This window comes from Spea bombifrons, chromosome 3, assembly GCF_027358695.1.
Source record: "Spea bombifrons isolate aSpeBom1 chromosome 3, aSpeBom1.2.pri, whole genome shotgun sequence".
Taxonomy (NCBI): Eukaryota; Metazoa; Chordata; class Amphibia; order Anura; family Pelobatidae; genus Spea; species Spea bombifrons.
This window is the reverse complement of record NC_071089.1, coordinates 4,864,557-4,885,186: the sequence shown is the minus strand read 5'-3', so window position 1 is coordinate 4,885,186 and position 20,630 is coordinate 4,864,557. Positions and strand designations below refer to the sequence as shown.

Below are 20,630 nucleotides of genomic sequence, written 5' to 3'. Positions count from 1 at the left end.
TTCTTTCAAAAACAAGGAAATGTATGTGACCCCAAACTTTTGAACGGTGCTGTGTATTTGTCCCGTATGTAATCCTGGTAACTCCGAAACCGTTAATCTATGGGGTTCTGCGATAATAGATGGTTTATAGCGTCGTACATGTATCGCCGAGCGAAAACTATTCTAATAACTAATGGGGGGGGGGGGGTGAGACTGAATCCCACAGAAGCCAACAAATCGGGGGGTGGAAATTTTGCATTGAAATCTTAATGAATTCTGTTTCCAAGATGGTCAGTAAAAGGGATTTATTCACGAAACTGTAACATGGCACATTTAACATACATCTCTCACTGTTCATTATGAAAAGTAATTTCCAATTAGCGTGTCATGCTAGAAGAGCCATTAGGTCCGAACGGCCCAATTTGGCCAGTCCCTCGCCTGATGCCCCCTCTTTCCTCGCCTGATGCCCCCTCTTTCCTCGCCTGATTCCCCCTCTTTCCTCACCTGATGCCCCCTCTTTCCTCGCCTGATTCCCCCTCTTTCCTCGCCTGATGCCCCCTCTTTCCTCGGAGGTCAGAATGTTTGCTGGGTATGAGGATATTGCAGGGTTCTACAGCCCTAAAAGCCCCGATAATGAATATAATACGTCTTAGATCTCTCTACCTAGGCCATGGTCTCAAATATCAGCACTGCTGCATGAAAAGTGGTAGGGTTAGTAAGTATGGTAAATACCCTACTCCATTACATAAGTAGAATAAAGTATCATTACATCACAAAGTGACATAAAAGGTTTGGTGAAGCCCCAACATGTGACCTTCTCTCCGGAACCTTCCGCATGCGCAGCTTCCCGTAGCAGGCGGCTTTCAGAAGGGAATTAAAAGCCATAAAATGACCATTTAACGAGGTGGGGAGACGGCCGACGTCAGAGCCGCTCGTTCGGCGCTGATTCCAGGCGGCCTTAATGAAATGGAAATACGGTTTATACCCTGGGCGAGCTTAAGCCGCGCTCGCTCTCTGGCCACGATTGAATGTTAATGAGGAGACTGCTGTGCGCAAACATGCCTGGGCTAGTAACTCGATTGTTTCAAATGGAGACGCCGCGCATGTTGGATGTGACAGCCGGGCAGCGAGCCGCGCATGTACATCTCATTCAGCCTGGAAATAGAAATGGATGTGTTTTTTATATAGACCTATTTATAGCCCCCGGTCCCTGAAATAACAGCGGCGACGAAAAAAGTGAGGCACGCAACCTAAAAAGCATAAAAGATTCCCATTCCTGGGTTGGCGCTAGAATAATAATGACCAATAAATACACGACGCGAGAATCCAGCGCATGCCCAGCGAGTAAACATCCAGAGACGCCTTTAAATTCCATGAGAGACTCGGTGGGGACTGCGTTTTAACCCATTCAGCTCCTTGGCAAACAATATCGCCGGGAAAAATTAAGAGGGGAATCTAACCGGGGGGGGGGGTACTTTGACGTACCGGCTAGTGAAGCGATATATACGGCCGAAAGGAGCCTCCTGAGCTTTCGTGCGTATTAAAGTGCGGCTGGTAGGAAATGAACCTAAATTATCCTTCAAGCAAAAACGGACATGGGTTTGTTATAAAATTAAACCAAAAATAGACTTGGGGTTATCTGTAGTGGAAAGAAAAATCTACTGTGTTTAAAAAAAAAAAAATAAAAAAAAAAATCACACCATGAAGATGCTTCTAAGATATTGGTGTTACGGATGTATTTGTTGTGTCCTTCCGTAGCAGCGCGATATGATGCATCTGCGCTTTTTAAATATTACGCGCTGCGGTTCACGTACATTTTTTTTTTTCTTTTTTCTTCAACGAAAAGCAGATTTCCTTGAAATGGATGAGAAATCCAGCGCAGACGGGGTTAATGTTGTAAATGACTATTGTAGCTTGAAACGGCTGATTTTTAATGGAATCTCTTCATAGGCGTACGGAGACCCTTTATCACTCCCATCACTCCTGTGTTCCAATGGCTCTTTATCACTCCCATCACTCCTGTGTTCCAATGGCCCTTTATCACTCCCATCACTCCTGTGTTCCAATGGCCCTTTATCACTCCCATCACTCCTGTGTTCCAATGGCCCTTTATCACTCCCATCACTCCTGTGTTCCAATGGCTCTTTATCACTCCCATCACTCCTGTGTTCCAATGGCCCTTTATCACTCCCATCACTCCTGTGTTCCAATGGCCCTTTATCACTCCCATCACTCCTGTGTTCCAATGGCACGTTGTGTTTGCTTATCCAAAGTTAAAAGGCTAATTGATCGTTAGAAACCCTTTTGCGATTATGTTACGATAAATCCCCCCCCCCAATAAAAAAAAGCTGAGTGACACCAAACTTTTGAGCAGTAGTGTGTATCAGCAAGTTAACCAACTCGCTCATAAAGTCACTCGTATTTGACGATGTATCAGAATTCTTGTGGCTGGATAAAATTTTAATTCTTAAAAGCAGGGGGGATTGCTATATTTCTGTTGCTGAACTACAACTCCCATCATCCTCATCCCAGACTTGACAGGCTTGAAACGGCTAGAGCATAAACCAGTCTATCATGTGACGAGAGATTAATTAAAGGCTAATAGAGAGATTTCATTCCATTGCTCGGTATTAAATGTAGCAAATCCCAGCTCAACGTCATTCCACGATCGCCATGGGAACTTCCTGACCGCTTCTCCTATTGTTCTTTGTACTTAAAGAAACTGAAATGTTGGTTTTTCTGGGGCTTTTTTTTCTTTTAGGCCCTTAGCCTCTTGTTAAAGGGGGACAAAACCCTAAATGAGTCCACCTGCTCATGATGTCATACATAGAAACGTAGAGTTTTCTGGCATATCGGCCTCATTCAGGCCCATCTAGTCGCCTTAATCAGTCGTTGGTCTCGTCTTAGATTCAGGAACCGTATGTCTATCCCATGCATGTTTAATACCCTCACTGTATTACCCTCTACCACTTCTGCTGGGAGGCTGTTCCAAGACTTGTCTCCAAATGTTGATCGCACCATTGCAGCCTCTTAAGTCCTGTATATGTCACTACTTAGGTTGGACCTTAACTGGTCCTGTGGGTCGCTTTGTCTTATAGGCAGTGGCGTATTCTCTCCAAGGGCAGCAGCTTCGGGGGCCGTCGGCCCCTATGGCGCATGCAGACGCTCCCTGGCGTGCAACTTCTCCTAGGGCTGGTCAGGGAAGAGATCTCCCTTGTAACCAGTCCAAAAACACTATGGAGCACTCCTGGCCAGCGCAGCCTCCATAGTGACCTTCCTCCGATTCAGGATATGACATCATACTGCGGCCGATGAGGTAAGAGCCTGCTGGGGCGCTGCGCTGTGTCAAGATCCGTCTCTGCCCATAGGCTTACCCTTTATAATATAGGAGATCTCCATTGTTACGGGGAGCGAGCACCTAAGATTGAAAGCGAGACGCCCTAAAATCAGGCACGCAACGCGCGCCATCAAATTCTTCCCCCTTGTCAACTTAAACCCGCCATCAGGCAGCCATTAATCAAGGTGTTCATCTCGACGTAAGTCATCTCCTGCCTACGTGAGCGGGTTTCTGAGCGGGCTTTACAGATGTGTCCCCCCCGCGCGTGGGGGAGGGGGAGACGGCGGCTAATGGCATTTTTGTTAAACAGCAATAATAAAAAGCTGAGCTTTCACGGCAAATTGCTGAAGCCGGGGACCTCTCGGCCTCGCCGCGCCGGAGAAAATTACGGGCGAATCTTCAAAGCGACAGCTCAGCGGATCTGAAAAGAAATTGGGCTTTGTTAAGTCTTCTGACCGGCGACGTTAATGGAACGGAGGAGCGGCGGGCCGGACGGAGACTCTGCGAGCTTTAAATAGAGCTGGAAGTGAAGAGGGGGGGATTGACGGGAAAGGGGTTCGTATCGATGAAGAATGGGCTCTCTTGTGTTACTTTTTGGCAAGACTGGCCACGGATCTCCGTAATCCTCACACGCCGGCGTTACCCGGTTCAGGGGCCGGCCAAAGGAGCTTTGTAACTTTCCTAAAATATCTATTATATTACACCCTGAAGACATAGAAACCGATGACAGATCGGCCCCCATTTGGCCCCCGTCTAGTCGATGTAAAGAGTTTTTAATCAGTCGTTGGTCTCGTCTTAGATTCAGTTCCGTATGTCTATCCCATGCATGTTGGAAAAATAGATCAGCTGCCATAGACCTATTTTCAGATTTACGGTGCCTAAAGGCGGACTTGCTTTTGAGCAGAACTATGTCAGCACTTATGTTTATTGACTTGTGCTTCTCTATAATGTTCTTCGATGGGTTGATGTCCCTCTGAGACTCATTAAAGAAAAAAAGCCATCGTTAAGTACCCTGTAAGTAACGCCAACACAAATCAAAAGTGCTTACCTGAGTTGGAAGCTGCAGCTCTCCTGCTGAAGATGCCCTCCTCCTTCTTCAATGGGAGCGCATCGGGACAGCACCAGAGCTGACTAGAGGCGAGTTCATCGCGTAAAGGGAGATGTGTTCAGCCCGGGGGGGGCGGGACAGGGCAAATGCGTATCGTGGGGGGGCTTAGCGGGAGCCGGATCTTTGTAAGCAGGCAGTGCCGGTCATCATTAGAAAGCAGCTTGTAACTTCTAAAGTACCCGCTACTTTCTCAGGATTTTATTATTTTCTGTCTCTGTAATGAGGCAAAATTTTCTTAAAGAAACTTTATTTTGTAAATCCATTAGAAAAGAAAAAAAAAATAATTCATTTTGACAGTTTTTTTTCTAAATTTTTATTTTTTCTTTACATTTGCCATTGTCAAGCTGAGATGAATAGTTGATTTGTTTGTTAGCTTATGTTACATTTAGACTGTATTTAACTTGACCACCACTTTTTTGTTTGTTTTGGGATTTTTTGGGGGAATGCTTAAGAAGAAGAATAAAAAAAAAAAAAAAAAAAATAAATGTGAAAATTCATCGGCGGGTAGCAGAGAGCGATAATCAAACTCGTTCCCGGTAATACCTATTTATTCAGAATTATTCATTGGATTAGCCGGCCGTAACCTGGGCTTTCAGTAGCCTGCGGGGGGGGGGGGCTGAATTTAATTCCCAGGCTACACTTTGTCCTTCGTATACTGGGGCTTTATGTGGCTTCTCCTCCTCCACTGAGGTTGATAAAATTAGCCAATCTACCCTTTTTGTTAAAGGATATTGGCGCTTTTGCTATAATGCAATATTTTTATTAAATTGTTTTGAAGCCACACATTTTAACCCCTTCATGAAAAAGCTCGTACATGTACTGGCTCACAATGCATTGTTTTCAATGGGTTTAAGGACAACCCATGGTTCTTAAGGGGTTAAAGTTCATCGAAACATTTCAATACATAAAGTACAGGAGGGGAGTTTATTAAGGAGGAGAAATGTTAGAACGAGAGACCATCATCTAAAACTAGAGGGTCAAAGGCTGAGATGGAATGGAAGGAAGTTTTACTTTACAGAGTAAAGTGGATAAGTGGAAGAGCCTTCCAGCAGAAGTGGTAGAGGGTAATACAGTGAGGGTATTAACCCCTTCAGGACCGGGATTTTTAAGCTAGGGTGTCGCTAAAGGACCGGAGCCGTTTTTGTGTTTTTGCCATGTCTTTCTTCAACTGTAATTTCTCTCTTATCAATTGGTGCACCCACACAAATCATATATTGTTTTTTTCAGCACAAGTAGGGCTTTCATTTGAAACCATATTAAGCTGGGTAGTACATTGTTTTATTTGAAATAAACTGGAAAAAGTGGGGAAAAAATGAAAAAAATGCATTTTTTTACAGTTTTGTATACATACAAATTGTACACACATTGAACCAATGGGAAAAAATTATCCCAAATATATTCATTAAGTTGTCCTGATTTGGAAACCACCCAACATGGCCAGGATTTTTATCTATTTTGACCAGTATAGGGGAAAATATTGCAAGGCATGTATTACGTTTTTGAAATGTAATTTTTTTCAAATTTGGCATGGTAGTCTAATAACTGCAATAGTTGTCACAGATACTGATTATCCCCCCAAAATTATATATTTATGAACAGTAGATAAATCAAGGTGTACAACTAGGGTCATTTTGACACTTTTCAAACAGGGATTTTATCGCCAATTGCTGCCAAATTTTGAGGTATTTTTATATTTTTTTATTTTTTTTTGCATATGTTGCAATGTTGCTTTAGATTTTATATTATATTTTGTATAGAATATGTGCAACTGCAGAACAAAACACCAAATTGTGTTCACCAACATCCCCCGGTTCCAACAAGGCCTCACATGCATGGTTCATGCAATTTTTGAGGAAGCTATGAGGGCAAAACTGGAACATGCGCATTTTCGTTTTCACATTTGGAATTTTCAGAAATTGGTTTCCTGGGCCCATATCCCATTTGGGAGATTTTGGAAGCCCCCCAATGTAAATTACCCCATAAAAGTATACATTTATGAACAGTAGACAAGTCAAGGTGTTCAACTAGGGTAGTTTTGACAGTTTTCAGTTAGCCATTTCTTCACTGATGTCTGCCAAACTTCACAGGGAAATTATTTTATTGCGTTTTTAAGGCATACATTTCAACGTTGCACTGAATTTCTTGCACACCATAAGTGCAACAGTGGAAGAAAGCACCACATTTTGTTCACCAACATCCCATGATTCCAACAAGGCCTCACATGCATGGTTCATGCATTATTTGAGGAAGCTATGAGGACAAAACTGGAACATGTGCATTTACATTTTTTTAAATATTTTTTATCAGATTACTTGTAAGTGACAGGTTTAGGCCGCTGACATCAATCAGGGAGACCGATCAATAATCAGCGACTTAAAATGTCACCGACAAGTGATCAGGTAATAATTATGATTTTTTCATTTATTAATAATTTGTTTTTTCATAATTACCCTAGATGACCCCTCTCTCTTTGTAGAGCAGGGTCATCCGTGGGCTGCCATAATGATCCGATCACTCCTATTGGCCAGGAGCGATCTGATCAGCCCAGCATTTGACCTGGAAGCACCCTGGACTTTCAGGTCAGTGCTGTTATTTATTTTATTATTATTATTATTATTTTATTAATTTTTTTAAATTAATTTATTTTTTAAAAAAATTGTATTATTATTTTTTACATTTTTTTTTTAACTCTTTCAATGCTGATGCTCCATTGAAGCACAGCATTGACTGGTATTTAGTCCCCACAAGCTTGTGGGGACTAATATTAACCCTTGCAATGCTGCGATGGGGGTCATACACAATCACAGCATTGAAGGGGTTAATTGAGGAAGAGGAGGGTAGGGGTTAACTGAGGAAGGGTGAGGGTGGGGGAGCTGGTCTCCACACTCATGTGGAGACCAAAGAACCCTGTCTCCCTGTCCCTGAAGCTGCCTCTGGCAGCTGGGACACAATCTCCAACAGACTGGAGATTGTAGGGGAGGAGTCTCTCTGATCAGTCCTACAGGACTGATCAGAGGACTTCTGGGGGCTCGTTTTTGCTGTTGCTGGTCTGCCTGGGTTTCCAGGCAGACCACCAGCAGCAGAGCCCCCTACAAAACGGGAATTAACCCCTTCAATGCCGCGATCGCGGCATTCAATGCCGCGATCGCGGCATTGAAGGGGTTAACGCTGCACTGACGCTCTCATGGAGCGATCAGGCAGCAGGGGGGTGTTGGGTCAGGTCCCCACACTTGTGTGGGGACCCATTCAACAGCCCCCCCCCTTCCCTGAAGCTGCCTGTGGCAGCTGAAACCGCGATTGCAGATCTTTCTGCAATCGCTGTTTCTGCCTACAAAATCACTCCGTGGGAGTGATCGTAGGCATGGGGGCGGGCTTAGACAGGCTGTGCTGTCTGCCCAGGAGTCCTGGGCAGACAGTAGCAGCAGCGCCTCCACGATCACCGCGATCGTGGTGATGTGGGGGCGTTTTTTGGAGGAGACGTACCTGGTACGTCCCGGTCTACCGGTGACCAGTAACCAGGAAGTACCAGGTACGTCCCGGTGCTGAAGGGGTTAAACATGCATGGGATAGACATACGGCTCCTGAATCTAAGACGAGACCAACGACTGATTACGGTTTGAGTCTTTACAGCAGGAGAAAAGGGTGACTAGACGGGGGCCAGATGGGGGCCGATCTGCCGGCAGGTTCTGTGTTTCTGTTCTGCGAGTCTCTCGTCGCTGTTTCACAATCAGATGCTGGATTCGGATGATTTGCCATCTGGCCGAGGCTTGTACCCTCACAAGATTATTCTGCGAGAAGTGATTATAGGAACAGGCGGCGCGTCTCGTTTATGTTCCGGAAAAACCTTTATCTTTTGTGCGGAATACGCAGGGGGGGGGCCTGGGGAGGGATAAGCGTTCTGACGGCTAAAGAGACGAAATCATCCGATCGTTAAAATCTCGGCCGACGAGGACAACGTTTACTTTATGATTTATGTTTTAGATTCTCTGTCAGCAAAAGCAGAGGAGGCTAAACCGTTACGTTTCTTGGCGCAGTTGGTTTGCCCGACGTTCTGAAATGTTAGCGCCTCTGGCAGGGGCGGGGCTAGCCCCAGATGGTTATTCATGGGTGGGGACTGGGTGCGGCCACACACTTCTCCCCTACCCGGGGGCCCAGGGATGCCGGGCGTCCCCTGGAGACTGCTGGTCAAACCTGGAAAGTTTCTATAAATATCAAGATGGGCCGTTGTTTGAAACCATAAATTATTTTATTTTGGAATGTTTTTATTTTAAGCTTTTTTATTTACGTCTCATTTTTGCTTCCTCTTCAGGTAACAACCTCGATGCCATCCATGATATAACAGTCGCCTACCCTCAGAATATTCCTCAAACAGAGAAGCACATCCTAAACGGCAACTTCCCCGAAGAGATCCACTTCCACGTCCGCAGGTACCCCGTCAGCTGTCTGCCGGCCTCCAAGGAAGCCCTGCAGGTCTGGTGCCAGGATCGGTGGAAAGAGAAGGAAGAGCGGCTCCGAGCCTTTTACGAAGGAGAGAGGTACTTCGACGCCTCGAGGCGGAGCAGAATCCCACCCTGCAAGTCCGAGTTCAGGGTCCACCTGATAAAGTTTGGCTCTCTCCTTTACTGGACATCGTTCACCGTCGCGATGTGTGTCCTGATGTACATGTACAGCTGCGTGCGGTGGTACTTCCTCGCCGCGGTCGTCGTCTTCACCCTCCAGGAAAAGTTCTACGGCGGGTTGGAGCTCATCGAGCTCGCCTGCCACCGATATTACACCAGTAAGCAACGCCAGTCCCTGCCTGCGAAGGGAGACTAACGCCGGGCTTCATCCGCAAGCTACCTTTTTGTAAACTGTGACAATTTCTGCATGTAAACCATCTTTCCAAAAACCTTCATTACTGTTTTTTTTTTTTTTTTAAAGGAATATTTTGCACTTTTTTTGTTTTTAAAAAAGAAAAAAAACAAAAAAAAAAACATGTCAAGCAGATCATTCTATATATCGAATTATAAACCATGAGTGAGTGCGATCGTATTATACGGTAACAAGTCAACGGGCGGTTAGAAGTGCGACATTCGGTGATTATTTACCAGGAATCAATTTATGAATTTAATGGATTGCCTGCGTCTGTCTCATAGAAATATCCCCGGCTTACGTACCCTAAGCCGAGCTTTGCGTAACTCGGAGACCCTGTGTTATGATATAGCGGACCTTGCGTTACCGGTTTGTTCCGTGAATTGCGTAGATGTTTTGGAACTTTTTTACGTACGTCTGGAGCTATGTATGTCGGGGTCCTTCTTTATTTATATAAGTACGTATATGTATAATTATATATATATATATATATATATATATATATATATATATATATATAATGTCTTTTTAAATGATGATCCTCGGTTATAGGGTAAGATAGGAAATTCAGGGCTCCGTCCGCAGCCGTTCCCTGGTTAGACAATCGTGAGTTTCTCTCTTTTTGTATCATAATACTGTAAGTCGGAGCTCGTTTACTTCAGTCGAGATTCATGCGCGAGGCACGTTAATGAGAACCTTCATTCTTGCCGGATCTTCTGATTCCGTCCGTGTAAATCCCAAGGTGCTTTGGACATAAGCGAAGGAATGAAATATCCCGCATTACCGCAATGTCGTCTTATGCCTTCTGTTTACATGAAATACCGGGGGGGTGGGCACTTGATGGAGACGAAGGTGGAGCAGAGGTGGGTTTTTGGTTACGTGATGCAGATACGCGTGGAAGAGGCAGAAAGTAACGTCGATGTCGTGGCACAAGTGCCTTTGTGCTCCACGTCTCACCCGGCTGTGTGCGCCAGCGATTCTGGGGGCAAATTGTACCTTTTCACTCTTTAGAGACTTTATAAACAGAGCTTAGGGGTCCAATCGATTTGAAGGCGCTCATGGAAGCGCTGCGGTTCTTTCTGCCCCGACACGCACCGTGTTTTTACATAGGATCTCTGATTTATGTTCTTATTATAATTTGTATGTTTTTCACACCGGCTTTATATCTTCAGGCGATCATCTATCCGAACAGACGAACCACCGTCGCACTGGCCTTTAAGGATTTACTTATGGGGAGAGTTCTTTTTTAGCTCCTTGACTTTATGAAGAGCCGACCTCCGTGAGCGTCTACTGCAGGAAGAGCTTGGCTGGCCCTGTATTATGTATGGTTAAATCAGTGAATTTTTTTTCAGTCTCCGTACACATTGAGTTATACATTACATGGGGCCAGCTCAGCCCTTTTCGCTGGGGGGGGGGGGACCTAGTTTACTATAATGCTTAAATGCACATTCACACACACGCACTCATTCTAGTGTATACGCCACTGGCTTGTTGGTGATGATGGTGAGAGATCCCAGCTACTCTCGTATAGAAAGAGTGCCGGCCTGGTTTCATTTCTTTCTCGAGGGGTGAGAGTAAATATTGTAACGCACATTTTAGTGAATAAGCCCCACGGACGCAGTCCCTAAGCCGACCCGGCTGTACCGTAACGTTATATCGCTCAGTGATCCCTGTGGAAAGAGATAAAGGGAGTCTTCAGGTGACGTTCTATGCGAGTATTGTACAGGCGGCATGAAAATGTGCTTTAAAAACATAAATGACCAAAAAAATACTAAAACTAAGTAGGAAAAAATAATAATGCAGCTACCAGGTCAGAGCATATGACGAGACCCCCGGGCCGCGGTTAAAGAGGTTTATGTACATCGCTGTATTTGTAATCATTCTATTCTCGATGCTGGAGCCCACTGGGGGCTATTCTTCACTCTCACAGAATAAGACCCCCTATCGTCAAGCTGGGGTAACTGTCTCTAGAGGCCGACCTCAAACACCCCACCCCGCCCCAAGAAATTCCGTCCTTTATTGTGATTTTATTAGAGCTGAAACAACGAATCGATAAAATCGATAATAATCGATAACGGAAATCATCGATAACGATTTCCGTTATCGATTAATCGAGTGATCAATTCGTTGTTGGAGCACTCGGCTCCTTTTACTTACCTCCGCGAGCGTTCCCCGCTTCTGCTACACGCTCTGCAGTCTCCGCCTTCTTTTAGCTACGTGACGGATGTGACGCGTTCCGGAGGTAAGTATTCTTCATGTCTATGTGCACGGATCGCACAGAGCCACTCGCACAGAGCGAATCGCTCTGTGCGAATGGAGCCACTCGCACAGAGCGGTTCGCTCTGTGCGAGTGGCTCCACTCGCACAGAGCGGTTCGCTCTGTGCGAGTGGCTCCATTCGCACAGAGCGGTTCGCTCTGTGCGAGTGGCTCCATTCGCACAGAGCGGTTCGCTCTGTGCGAGTGGCTCCATTCGCACAGAGCGGTTCGCTCTGTGCGAGTGGCTCCATTCGCACAGAGCGGTTCGCTCTGTGCGAGTGGCTCCATTCGCACAGAGCGGTTCGCTCTGTGCGAGTGGCTCCATTTGCACAGAGCGGTTCGCTCTGTGCGAGTGGCTCCATTCGCACAGAGCGGTTCGCTCTGTGCGAGTGGCTCCATTCGCACAGAGCGGTTCGCTCTGTGCGAGTGGCTCCATTCGCACAGAGCGGTTCGTGAGTGTGGGTGCAGGGCAGAGTGGGGGTGGGGGTGCAGGGCAGAGTGGGGGTGGGGGGTGCAGGGCAGGAGACTGGGTGCAGGGCAGAGTGGGGGTGGGGATGCAGGGTGTGAGTGTGGGTGCAGAGCAGAGTGGGAGACTGGGTGCAGGGCAGAGTGGGGGTGGGGATGCAGGGCAGGGTGTGAGTGTGGGTGCAGGGCAGAGTGGGTGCAGGGCAGAGTGTGAGTGTGGGGGCAGGGCAGAATGTGGGGGCAGGGCTGGGTGCAGGGCAGAGTTAGAGACTGGGTGCAGGGGCACAGTGCAAAGTGCTGGGTGCAAAGTGCCAGTGCTGGGTGCAAAGTGCCAGGGCTGGGTGCAAAGTGCCAGGGCTGGGTGCAAAGTGCTGGGTGCAAAGTGCCAGGGCTGGATGCAAAGTGCAAAGTGCTGGTGCAAAGTGCTGAATGCTGGGTGCAAAGTGCTGGATGCAAAGTGCCAGGGCTGGGGCAAAGTGCTGGGTGCAAAGTGCTGGGTGCAAAGTGCCAGGGCTGGGTGCAAAGTGCTGGGTGCAAAGTGCTGGGTGCAAAGTGCTGGGTGCAAAGTGCTGGGTGCAAAGTGCTGGGGCAAAGTTTCTTGAACAGTAATAGTCCACCTCTTTTCAGAATGTTTGGGGTTATTTTGTTTCATAAATATTGTGTTTGGGTTCTTGTACTTTGAAAATATTGTTTTTTATTACATCATAACAAAATAAGAATGTTAACCCCTTAACGTCCATTGCCGGGTCAGGCACGTCATGCAAAACGGTCACTTAACGACCTATGACGTACCTGACACGTCATGAGACTTAAACAAGCTTAGAAAGTGATCAACGATCACTTTCTAAGCTTAAACGGTGTTGCTGTAATGCCTCGATGTCGAGGCATTCAGCAACACCGAGATCGGCATGATGGGCCATGTCTGGCCCCTCCCCGGGGCGTCAACAGCCGCCATACATTGTATGGCGGCGGACGCCCGTTTTAAAAGCGTTTAGGAGGCGATCAACGATCACCTCCTAAACGTCAATGGTGTCGCTGGAATGCCTCGTTCAGGAGGCATCCAGCGACACCAAACACTTACCTCTGGGTGGGCTGTGACCGCTCCGGAGAGCGGTCACAGCCGCAGCTGCACGTTGTCTTCGCCATCCGCAAGATGGCGGCGGCCCGGGAAAAAGAATTATAAAGTTTTAAAAGTTGGCTAGACGGTCTCCAGACCCTCTAGTGAACTCTGGCTCCACTTGCAGGTTGAATACAGGTACTGCATTCAACCATACAAGTCAATGGAGCCCAGCTTTCTAATCACTATGTGATTAGGAAAATATTTAAAAAAAAAAAAAATATTAAAAAAAAAAAAAAAGGAAAAAAAGAAAAAGCTTAAAAAAAACATGGTAACATTTAAAAATTATTATGCTTTAGAGGAACTATCCAGTTCCAGCAAAATGTAAAAAAAAAGTCCAAAAAGAGTAAAATAAATAAAATAAAAAAATAAAGTTTATTATTATGAGCAAGTGCTAAAATTAGCACTGACATGGAAAAATTTAAATAAAAGCATTTCAAATACCCAAGGGGTGTCTAATTTAAAAAAATGAATGGTTTGATGGGGTAAATTGGAGTGGCCGGGCTCAAAGATAGGGCATAGGCACAGACTGACCGAAATGGGGGGAAAAAAAAGCGCACTTACAAAATGTGGCATTTTAACCCCAAACACCAGACAAACCCATACATGTGGGGTATGACTGAACTCGGGAGATGTTCCTGAATACATATTAGGGTGTTGTTTGATAGTGACGTATACCTGGAGCTATAAATTTATACCCAAAGTATAATTTGTGTGAAAAAAATACAAAACAAAATACTACCACAAAGTGTGGCAAAGGCTGGTGGTAGAATCTGATGCATGGAAAGGGTTAAATACTACCATTTTAAGTACCTTGGGTTGTCTAGTTTTCAAAAATATATGGTTTTATGAGGTAAATTGTAGTGGCCAGGCTCAAAGATAGGGCATAGGCACAGACTGACCAAAATAGGGGAAAAAAAGCGCACTTCCCAAATGTGGCCTTTTAACCCCAAACAGCAGTCAAACCCATGCATGGGTGGTATCACTGTACTCGAGAGATGTTGTTGAACACATATTAGGGTGTTGTTTGATAGTGACGTATACCTGGAGCTATAAATGTATACCCAAAGTACAATTTGTGTAAAAAAAAATACCAAAAAAATACTAACACAAAGTGTGGCAAAGGCTGGTGGTAGAATCTCATGCATGGAAAGGGTTAAAATACTAGCATTTGAAATACCTCGGGGTGTCTAGTTTTCAAAAATATATGGTTTGATGGGGTAAATTGAATTAGCCGGCTTCAAAGATGGTCCTATTAGGACATGGGGGCAGAATGACCAGATGTAAAAGTTCCAAGTTAAAAAATGTGCACTTCCTAAATGTGGCGTTTTACCTCCCAAACAACCCAACAAACCCATGCATGAGGGGTATGACTGTACTCGGGAGATGTTGCTGAACACATATTGGGGTGTTGTTTGAAAGTGATGTATACCAGGAGCTGTATATCCATACCTGAAGAGCAATTTTAGCGATAAAAAAACACAAAATAAATTACTACCACAAAGTTTGACAAAGGCTGATGGTAGAATTAGTGCATGGAAAGAGTTAAAATTGTAGCATTTGGAATACCTTGGGGTGTCTAGTTTTCAAAAATATATGACTTGATGGGGTAAAATGCATTGGCCGGCTTCAAAGATACCCGAAATGGTACATGGGGGGAAGAATTACCAGATTTGGAAAAAATGGTTTTGAAATAGCAAAATGCTACTTGTACTTAATGCTCCATAACGTGCAGAAAAAAGCAAAAAAACATAAAAACATTGGGTATTTCTAAACTCAGGACAAATAGTAGAATATATTTAGTAGGTTTTTTCATTAGCTTTTTTGGATGAGTAAAAGATTTTTGGGGTAAAAGTCAGAAAATGTGTTTTTTTTTTACATTTTTCATCATATTTTATTATTTTTTTTATGGGAAATTAGATAATATGATTAAAACAATGGTATCTGAAGAAAGCCCTTCTTGTGCTGAAAAAAACAACATATAATTTGTGTGGGTTCACTAAATGAGTGAAGAGAAAATTACATCTAAACACGAACACCGCAAAAGTGTTAAAACAGCCTCGGTCCCAATGGTACAAAAGGTAAAACACAGCCTGGTCCTTAAGGGGTTAATGTAAATTTTAAGTTGTTTTTTAACATCCAGTTCATTAAATTCTTTTAAATAAACGAAAAATTTGCATATTGTTTTTTTTTATCCGATTAATCGATTAATCGAAAAAATAATCGGCCGATTAATCGATTATTAAAATAATCGTTAGTTGCAGCCCTAGATTTTATATATATTTTAAAGTCATTGATATTGTGAATATTTATTATGTTTCCCCCCCATAAATAACTGTACACGGGCAGAATTGTATATGAACACGGACCTTACATTTTGTAGCGTTTAACTTTGCGGGAAACGCGTAGATCTGGTTAAACCCCGTTAATGCCAGAGCTGCCCTGCTTAACCCCTTGCTCCCCGGAGCGTAAGAAAACCAAATAGATTACCCTGTATCCCGTACAGGCGCTGTGTATAAAAGGCTGTTCTGGTTTAAAATGCTGTCTTATCGCCGCGGTAACTATGGAATAGTCCTTAGTTGTGATCTCAATGTATTCTTTCTGTATTGGTTCACCGGTCTGGATTCTGGCAGTGAAACCGTTAACTATGTGGGGGGGGGATCCTGAACAATGGATAGGGGTTTCTATTGTTTTTCTGGGGTTTATAGGGGCAGTTCTGTGTTAATCTCGTTCACCTGTTATGTTAACAAAATAAAAGGTTTTTAATGAGATCTATTTTAACTCTTTGAATGCCAGCGGGGCATCTCCACTCGTACGTTCAAAAGGGTTACATGCAAACCGCAATGAATCGCTCCCGCCGTTCTCGATTAGTTAACACAGGTATAAAATCCGATAGGTGCTCATTCTTTAAGATCGAACGTTCCTTCTGAGCTTCTCAATGGGGAGGAATTAGCGATGGAGCGTTTAGGGGATGAAAGGATACTATAGTAAAAGATACTGGACAGACTCGATGGGCCAAATCGCCTCTACTCACTGGATGCTTTGAGATCAGGAACTTGCTGCGGTCGTCCATCTTTATCGCTCCATTTAGTAAATACGCCAACTGCATTTTTATTAAAATTTAAAATATTTAATTGTATTTAAATATTCTATTAAAATATTGCGTTTCCATCACGTTCGTCTTCAAAGTTGTTTTTTGTTTATTGAAATCAACAGATTTTGGTGGGCCGCCAGCGGAGTTCTTCAAGTTAAAGCAGAAGTTCCTTTAAAGAAGGGCCGCGGTGGCCGTAAGAAATACATTCGCCTTTGATATGTTCGGAAAGCTTTTACCTTCGCGTTTCACATAAAGCCATCTCGGGTCTTCCTACTTTAAATAAACTACAACTCTTGGTTCCATCAATACCGTGAATTTATAGCACAGGTCAAACGCTGTTATATGGTGGGATCCAAGCCGATGGCTGCCTGGGAGTAATGGGATTATACCTAGAAAAGCCCTGCCGGGATGTTGTACGCCTGTATTTATATTTCCGTTACCTTTTTAGATCCGGATAGGTTTTTATCTTTGATACGCGCCTCTCCTTAGTGCCTTCGTTACGTGACGCTTTCCTCTGATGTTCTTTAGTCAATCACATTTTGTAATATGTTCCCCTCCCCCCTTCCGAGGGATGAAACGCGTTGGAAGTCTTTGTTTCCCTGTGTTAATAAAACGTCCACTCTGTTGATCAAGCGACTGTTTGGAATTAAAGCTACAATTTCCAGTTCCGTGAAACGTCCGTCAACAACGCACACAGACTGGGATTCATTCATAAGGTTACGGGGGGGGTTATTATTGGGAAAGATTAAAAGAGCTCAATATGTCCGGCTTGGGGGAGAGAAGAGAGAGCAGGGGATGGGAGAGAGACATTTAAACACATGGGTTTAACAAAGTACAGGAGAGACGTTTATTACAGAGGAGGAGAGACCGGAATCTAACACTAGAGGATCGGAATGGAACAAAGTTTTACTTTACTGAGGGTGATAGATAAATGGAACAGCCTCCCAGCAGAAGTGGTAGAGGGTAATACAGTGAGGGGATTAAACATGCATGGGATAGGCATACGGCTCCTGAATCTAAGACGAGACCAACGACTGATTACGGGTTTGAGTCTTTACAGCAGGAGAAACGGGCGACTAGACTGGGGCCGAATGGGGCCGGCAGATTCTGTTTGCCCGCGTTCATAGCCGTTCTGGAGGATGGGAAGTTAAAATGACTGCTTACTTTGCATCAGGTGGGTTTGTGATGATTATTTCATTCTGGAAACGCCATTAAACAGGCTTGTTAAGTGAATCCGGTTTTATCACCTAAAAAGAACATAAAGCAGAAAAATCCATAAATATACCCCAAACACCCCCAGCCCGGTCTCGGTAATTTGGAAAAATTTGATTTCAAGATTTAATTGATGCAAATTTCCATGTGGAAACAATTTATTCGTTTCTAAAATCTTTTCTTCCCTCTTCTAGAGTTATGGTTAATATTTATTGGTTTTGGTTTTGTTTTTTTTTTTGCCTCGTCCCCCCCCCCAAGAAAAAAAAAATATATAAAATGCATACATTGAAACCAGATGTTTGTTCTTTGGATACAGCGCATGAAACGTTCCCTACGGGGGGGGGTCCACGTTCCATTCCTTAGCGGGGGGTTTAAAAGGTCAACCTGCGGATGAAAATGATCCTTTATGAAATATTTCCTGAAAATAGATTGTATTTGTAACATTTTGGGACTGTCGGATTAAAAAAAATCCCCAACGTATATGTCTTATATCTGCATCCTGCTGTTCCAACCTGTATAAGTGATGAGAGTTGCTGTTCTGGGGCTGGTTTGGCATGATGAGATGATGTCATGGGGGCAAGAAATGGCCATGAAATCCCAAGCCGAGAAGTTTAGCCCCCCCATTGATGGCATTCTGGGTAGCTGAAAAGGAGCCTGTGCTTTTTCATGGCTCTTCCCACCACGTTCTGGGGCTCTGTCCCCCTTTGGGTGACGCTGACGCCCCATCTTATTTTTTTGGATGTTGATTAAGTGGCATGGAACACCTACTGGGATAAAAACCCCAAATCGGGAGAAATACAGTGAAAAAGGTGTTTCCCCGCGAAGTCCCGCTCAGTTTGAACCCAGACCGCGACGCCGGTAAAGCCGATGTCGTTTATGTGATTACTGCTTGGAAAAAAAAATTGGATGTAATGTCCTTTTAGCCAACGCCGGGACCTCTTCCCCGTGACGCGTACCGGCACTTACCAACCTTTTACAAAAGTCTATCTCCAAGTCATCAACTAAGATCAAGTAACGATCCTAACAGATAGCGCAGGATTTTTAGATACAGAATGATATTTTTTATACATTTTTATAAATAATACATTTTACACGGCCCTGCTGCAGCTCATCACCCGGATTTACCATTAGACGAGGTTTATGCACACCGATTACACAGAATTAGATTTTTTTTACACTGAATTTGCGCTTGTGGCCGCTCCGCTGGTCCCCAATCCCCTAAACACAGTTCTCTAGAAAAGCTGCGACGGGCGCAGTAAACGCTCATTTTTCCGTGGCCGCGTGCTGAGCAAACGCGTGATCGCAACGTCCGCGTCCGGTGATGGGCTCTCGTGTCTGAGGGCCGCGGTTAATTAACTTCTCGGCAACGCGGCAGCAAAGTCGTCGAAACGGGGAGATAATGGGAAAAAATAGCACAAGGACTCTCCGTTTTTACGGATGGCTCCACGTAAGAGGTTTAATGCTGAAAATACTATTCAGAATAGACACCGCGATTCAGTATGAGCTGAAAACTAGGTAGGGGAAACGGATGTGGCTAAAAGCCGGCCCCTGCTGGGAGAAGCAGGAAAATGACCAGGAGACCCAGGGATGCAGTGCTTCGCCTGGGAAAATAGGGACTGTTGGCCGGTATGGCCTAACATGAGTCCTTAATAAATGAAATTTCTAAAAGCGAGGGTCCTGCCGTTTCTTGACATTATTGTCCCTTTAATTATATATCCTGGTGAAAACTTGAGGGTCAGAAGGTGGTGGACCAGCCTTCCAGCAGAAGTGGTAGATGTTAATACAGAGGGGGGTAACATAGGCATATGGCTCCTCTGAACATAAGAGAAGACCAAGGACCATGTAAGGTTTGAGGTAGGTTAGCTGGAAATGGGCTGTTTCGACAAAATTCTGATCTGCTTTTTGCTGCTTAACCTGTTGATGGCGCACTACATGAACTTAATGGGTTAAAAAAAAGGGCTACATTTACAGAAACTGTATTTCAGCAGTTACGGTATTTGTCGCTGTTGGAGTTTCCAGATCAAATGCGGGCGGATTTTTTTTTTTCTTCGCATGAAAATAATCCTTTACTGATGACTAATAAAGAATGTTAATAAAACAGATAATCTGTTTAACTTAATCCAATGGAATTTGGCCTTTTTTTTATAACCATAACTCACAGCTGCCCGCGTCTCTAATTAATAGCTTGGTTGAGGCGCGATCCATTAGATGACTTCTCTGGCACTTCACCGAGATGATAGAAATAGTGAAAACAAGACTCGTACACAGGGCTCTTTGTTTGAGATCTCTGGCTAATCCATTTTAGAATATACATTTGGGGAAATAAAATGCCTTGCTTTCTCAAATGCTTCCATTCAAGCTTCAGTGGTCGTCTAAGGAAGGACGATCTGGTTTTTCCATGGTCGGAGAGACGGAGAGGTCACGCTTATTAGAACTGTTGCATAAAACCATGAACTGTCCCGATTGCAATAGTGTTTTCAGAGATTACCACTAAGTGACATTAATGCTGAATTATCCAACCACGGAGAATGGCCAGAAGAAGAGGCCACCATCAAACACCACGCATCTTCTGATATACTTTATTGATGGGGCCTGACCATGGCCAAGGCTGATCTGGTATCCACTGGGATCTACTGGGATATCGGCAAAACAAAAGCTAATCTGATAACATTCTAGAAGTCTAGTGTTCTGGACTGACCCCAGAGGTTTAACCTGCAGCTGTATACAGAATTATAGGCATAACTAGAACCTCTCTGGGTACCTCAAAATCACAACTGGTCTAAGGCTAGGTTTCCGCTTGGGTTTTTGTCCGGCGTTTTTTTCTTGATGAAAAACGCCAGGAAAACTGCCAAGAAAACTGCCACTGCATTTACCTGCGTTTTGCCGTTTTTTCTGCAGTTTTTTCTGGCGTTTTAGCCTTTCTGTGGAAATTGCTTTTTTTGACCTTAGGCAGTTTTTCCAGCCTTTACAAGTTAGAAGTTTCACCCAGCTAAAAGGGATTAGGATAAATGGCAAGTATCTGCCCTCTCCTGATGTCATTTACTTGGTAGACCCTTTTGTCTCTTTTCTGTGGTTTGTAAGGCATGCTTTATTTCGAATGTCTGCTCCTCTGGGAAGATTGGCCCCAAATGATGGTGCAAATTGTTTGCTGTTGCTTTTGGCACGCAGGATCTGGTCGCGTATGTTTGTTTGTAATGGCATGTTTGTTCC

General features: G+C 44.4%; 1 protein-coding gene across 2 annotated transcripts in view; it reads left to right on the top strand.

Moving 5' to 3' along the window:
* Nucleotides 1-9,388, top strand: part of LCLAT1 (lysocardiolipin acyltransferase 1) — a 47,652-nt gene extending 38,264 nt beyond the window's left edge. For both annotated transcript variants that reach the window (XM_053459825.1, XM_053459824.1), the window contains exon 6: nucleotides 8,734-9,388. In XM_053459825.1, coding sequence (XP_053315800.1) covers nucleotides 8,734-9,239 — 506 coding nt within the window. In that variant the 3' untranslated portion in view covers nucleotides 9,240-9,388. The remainder of the gene's footprint in view (nucleotides 1-8,733) is intronic.
* Nucleotides 9,389-20,630: the final 11,242 nt, after the last annotated feature.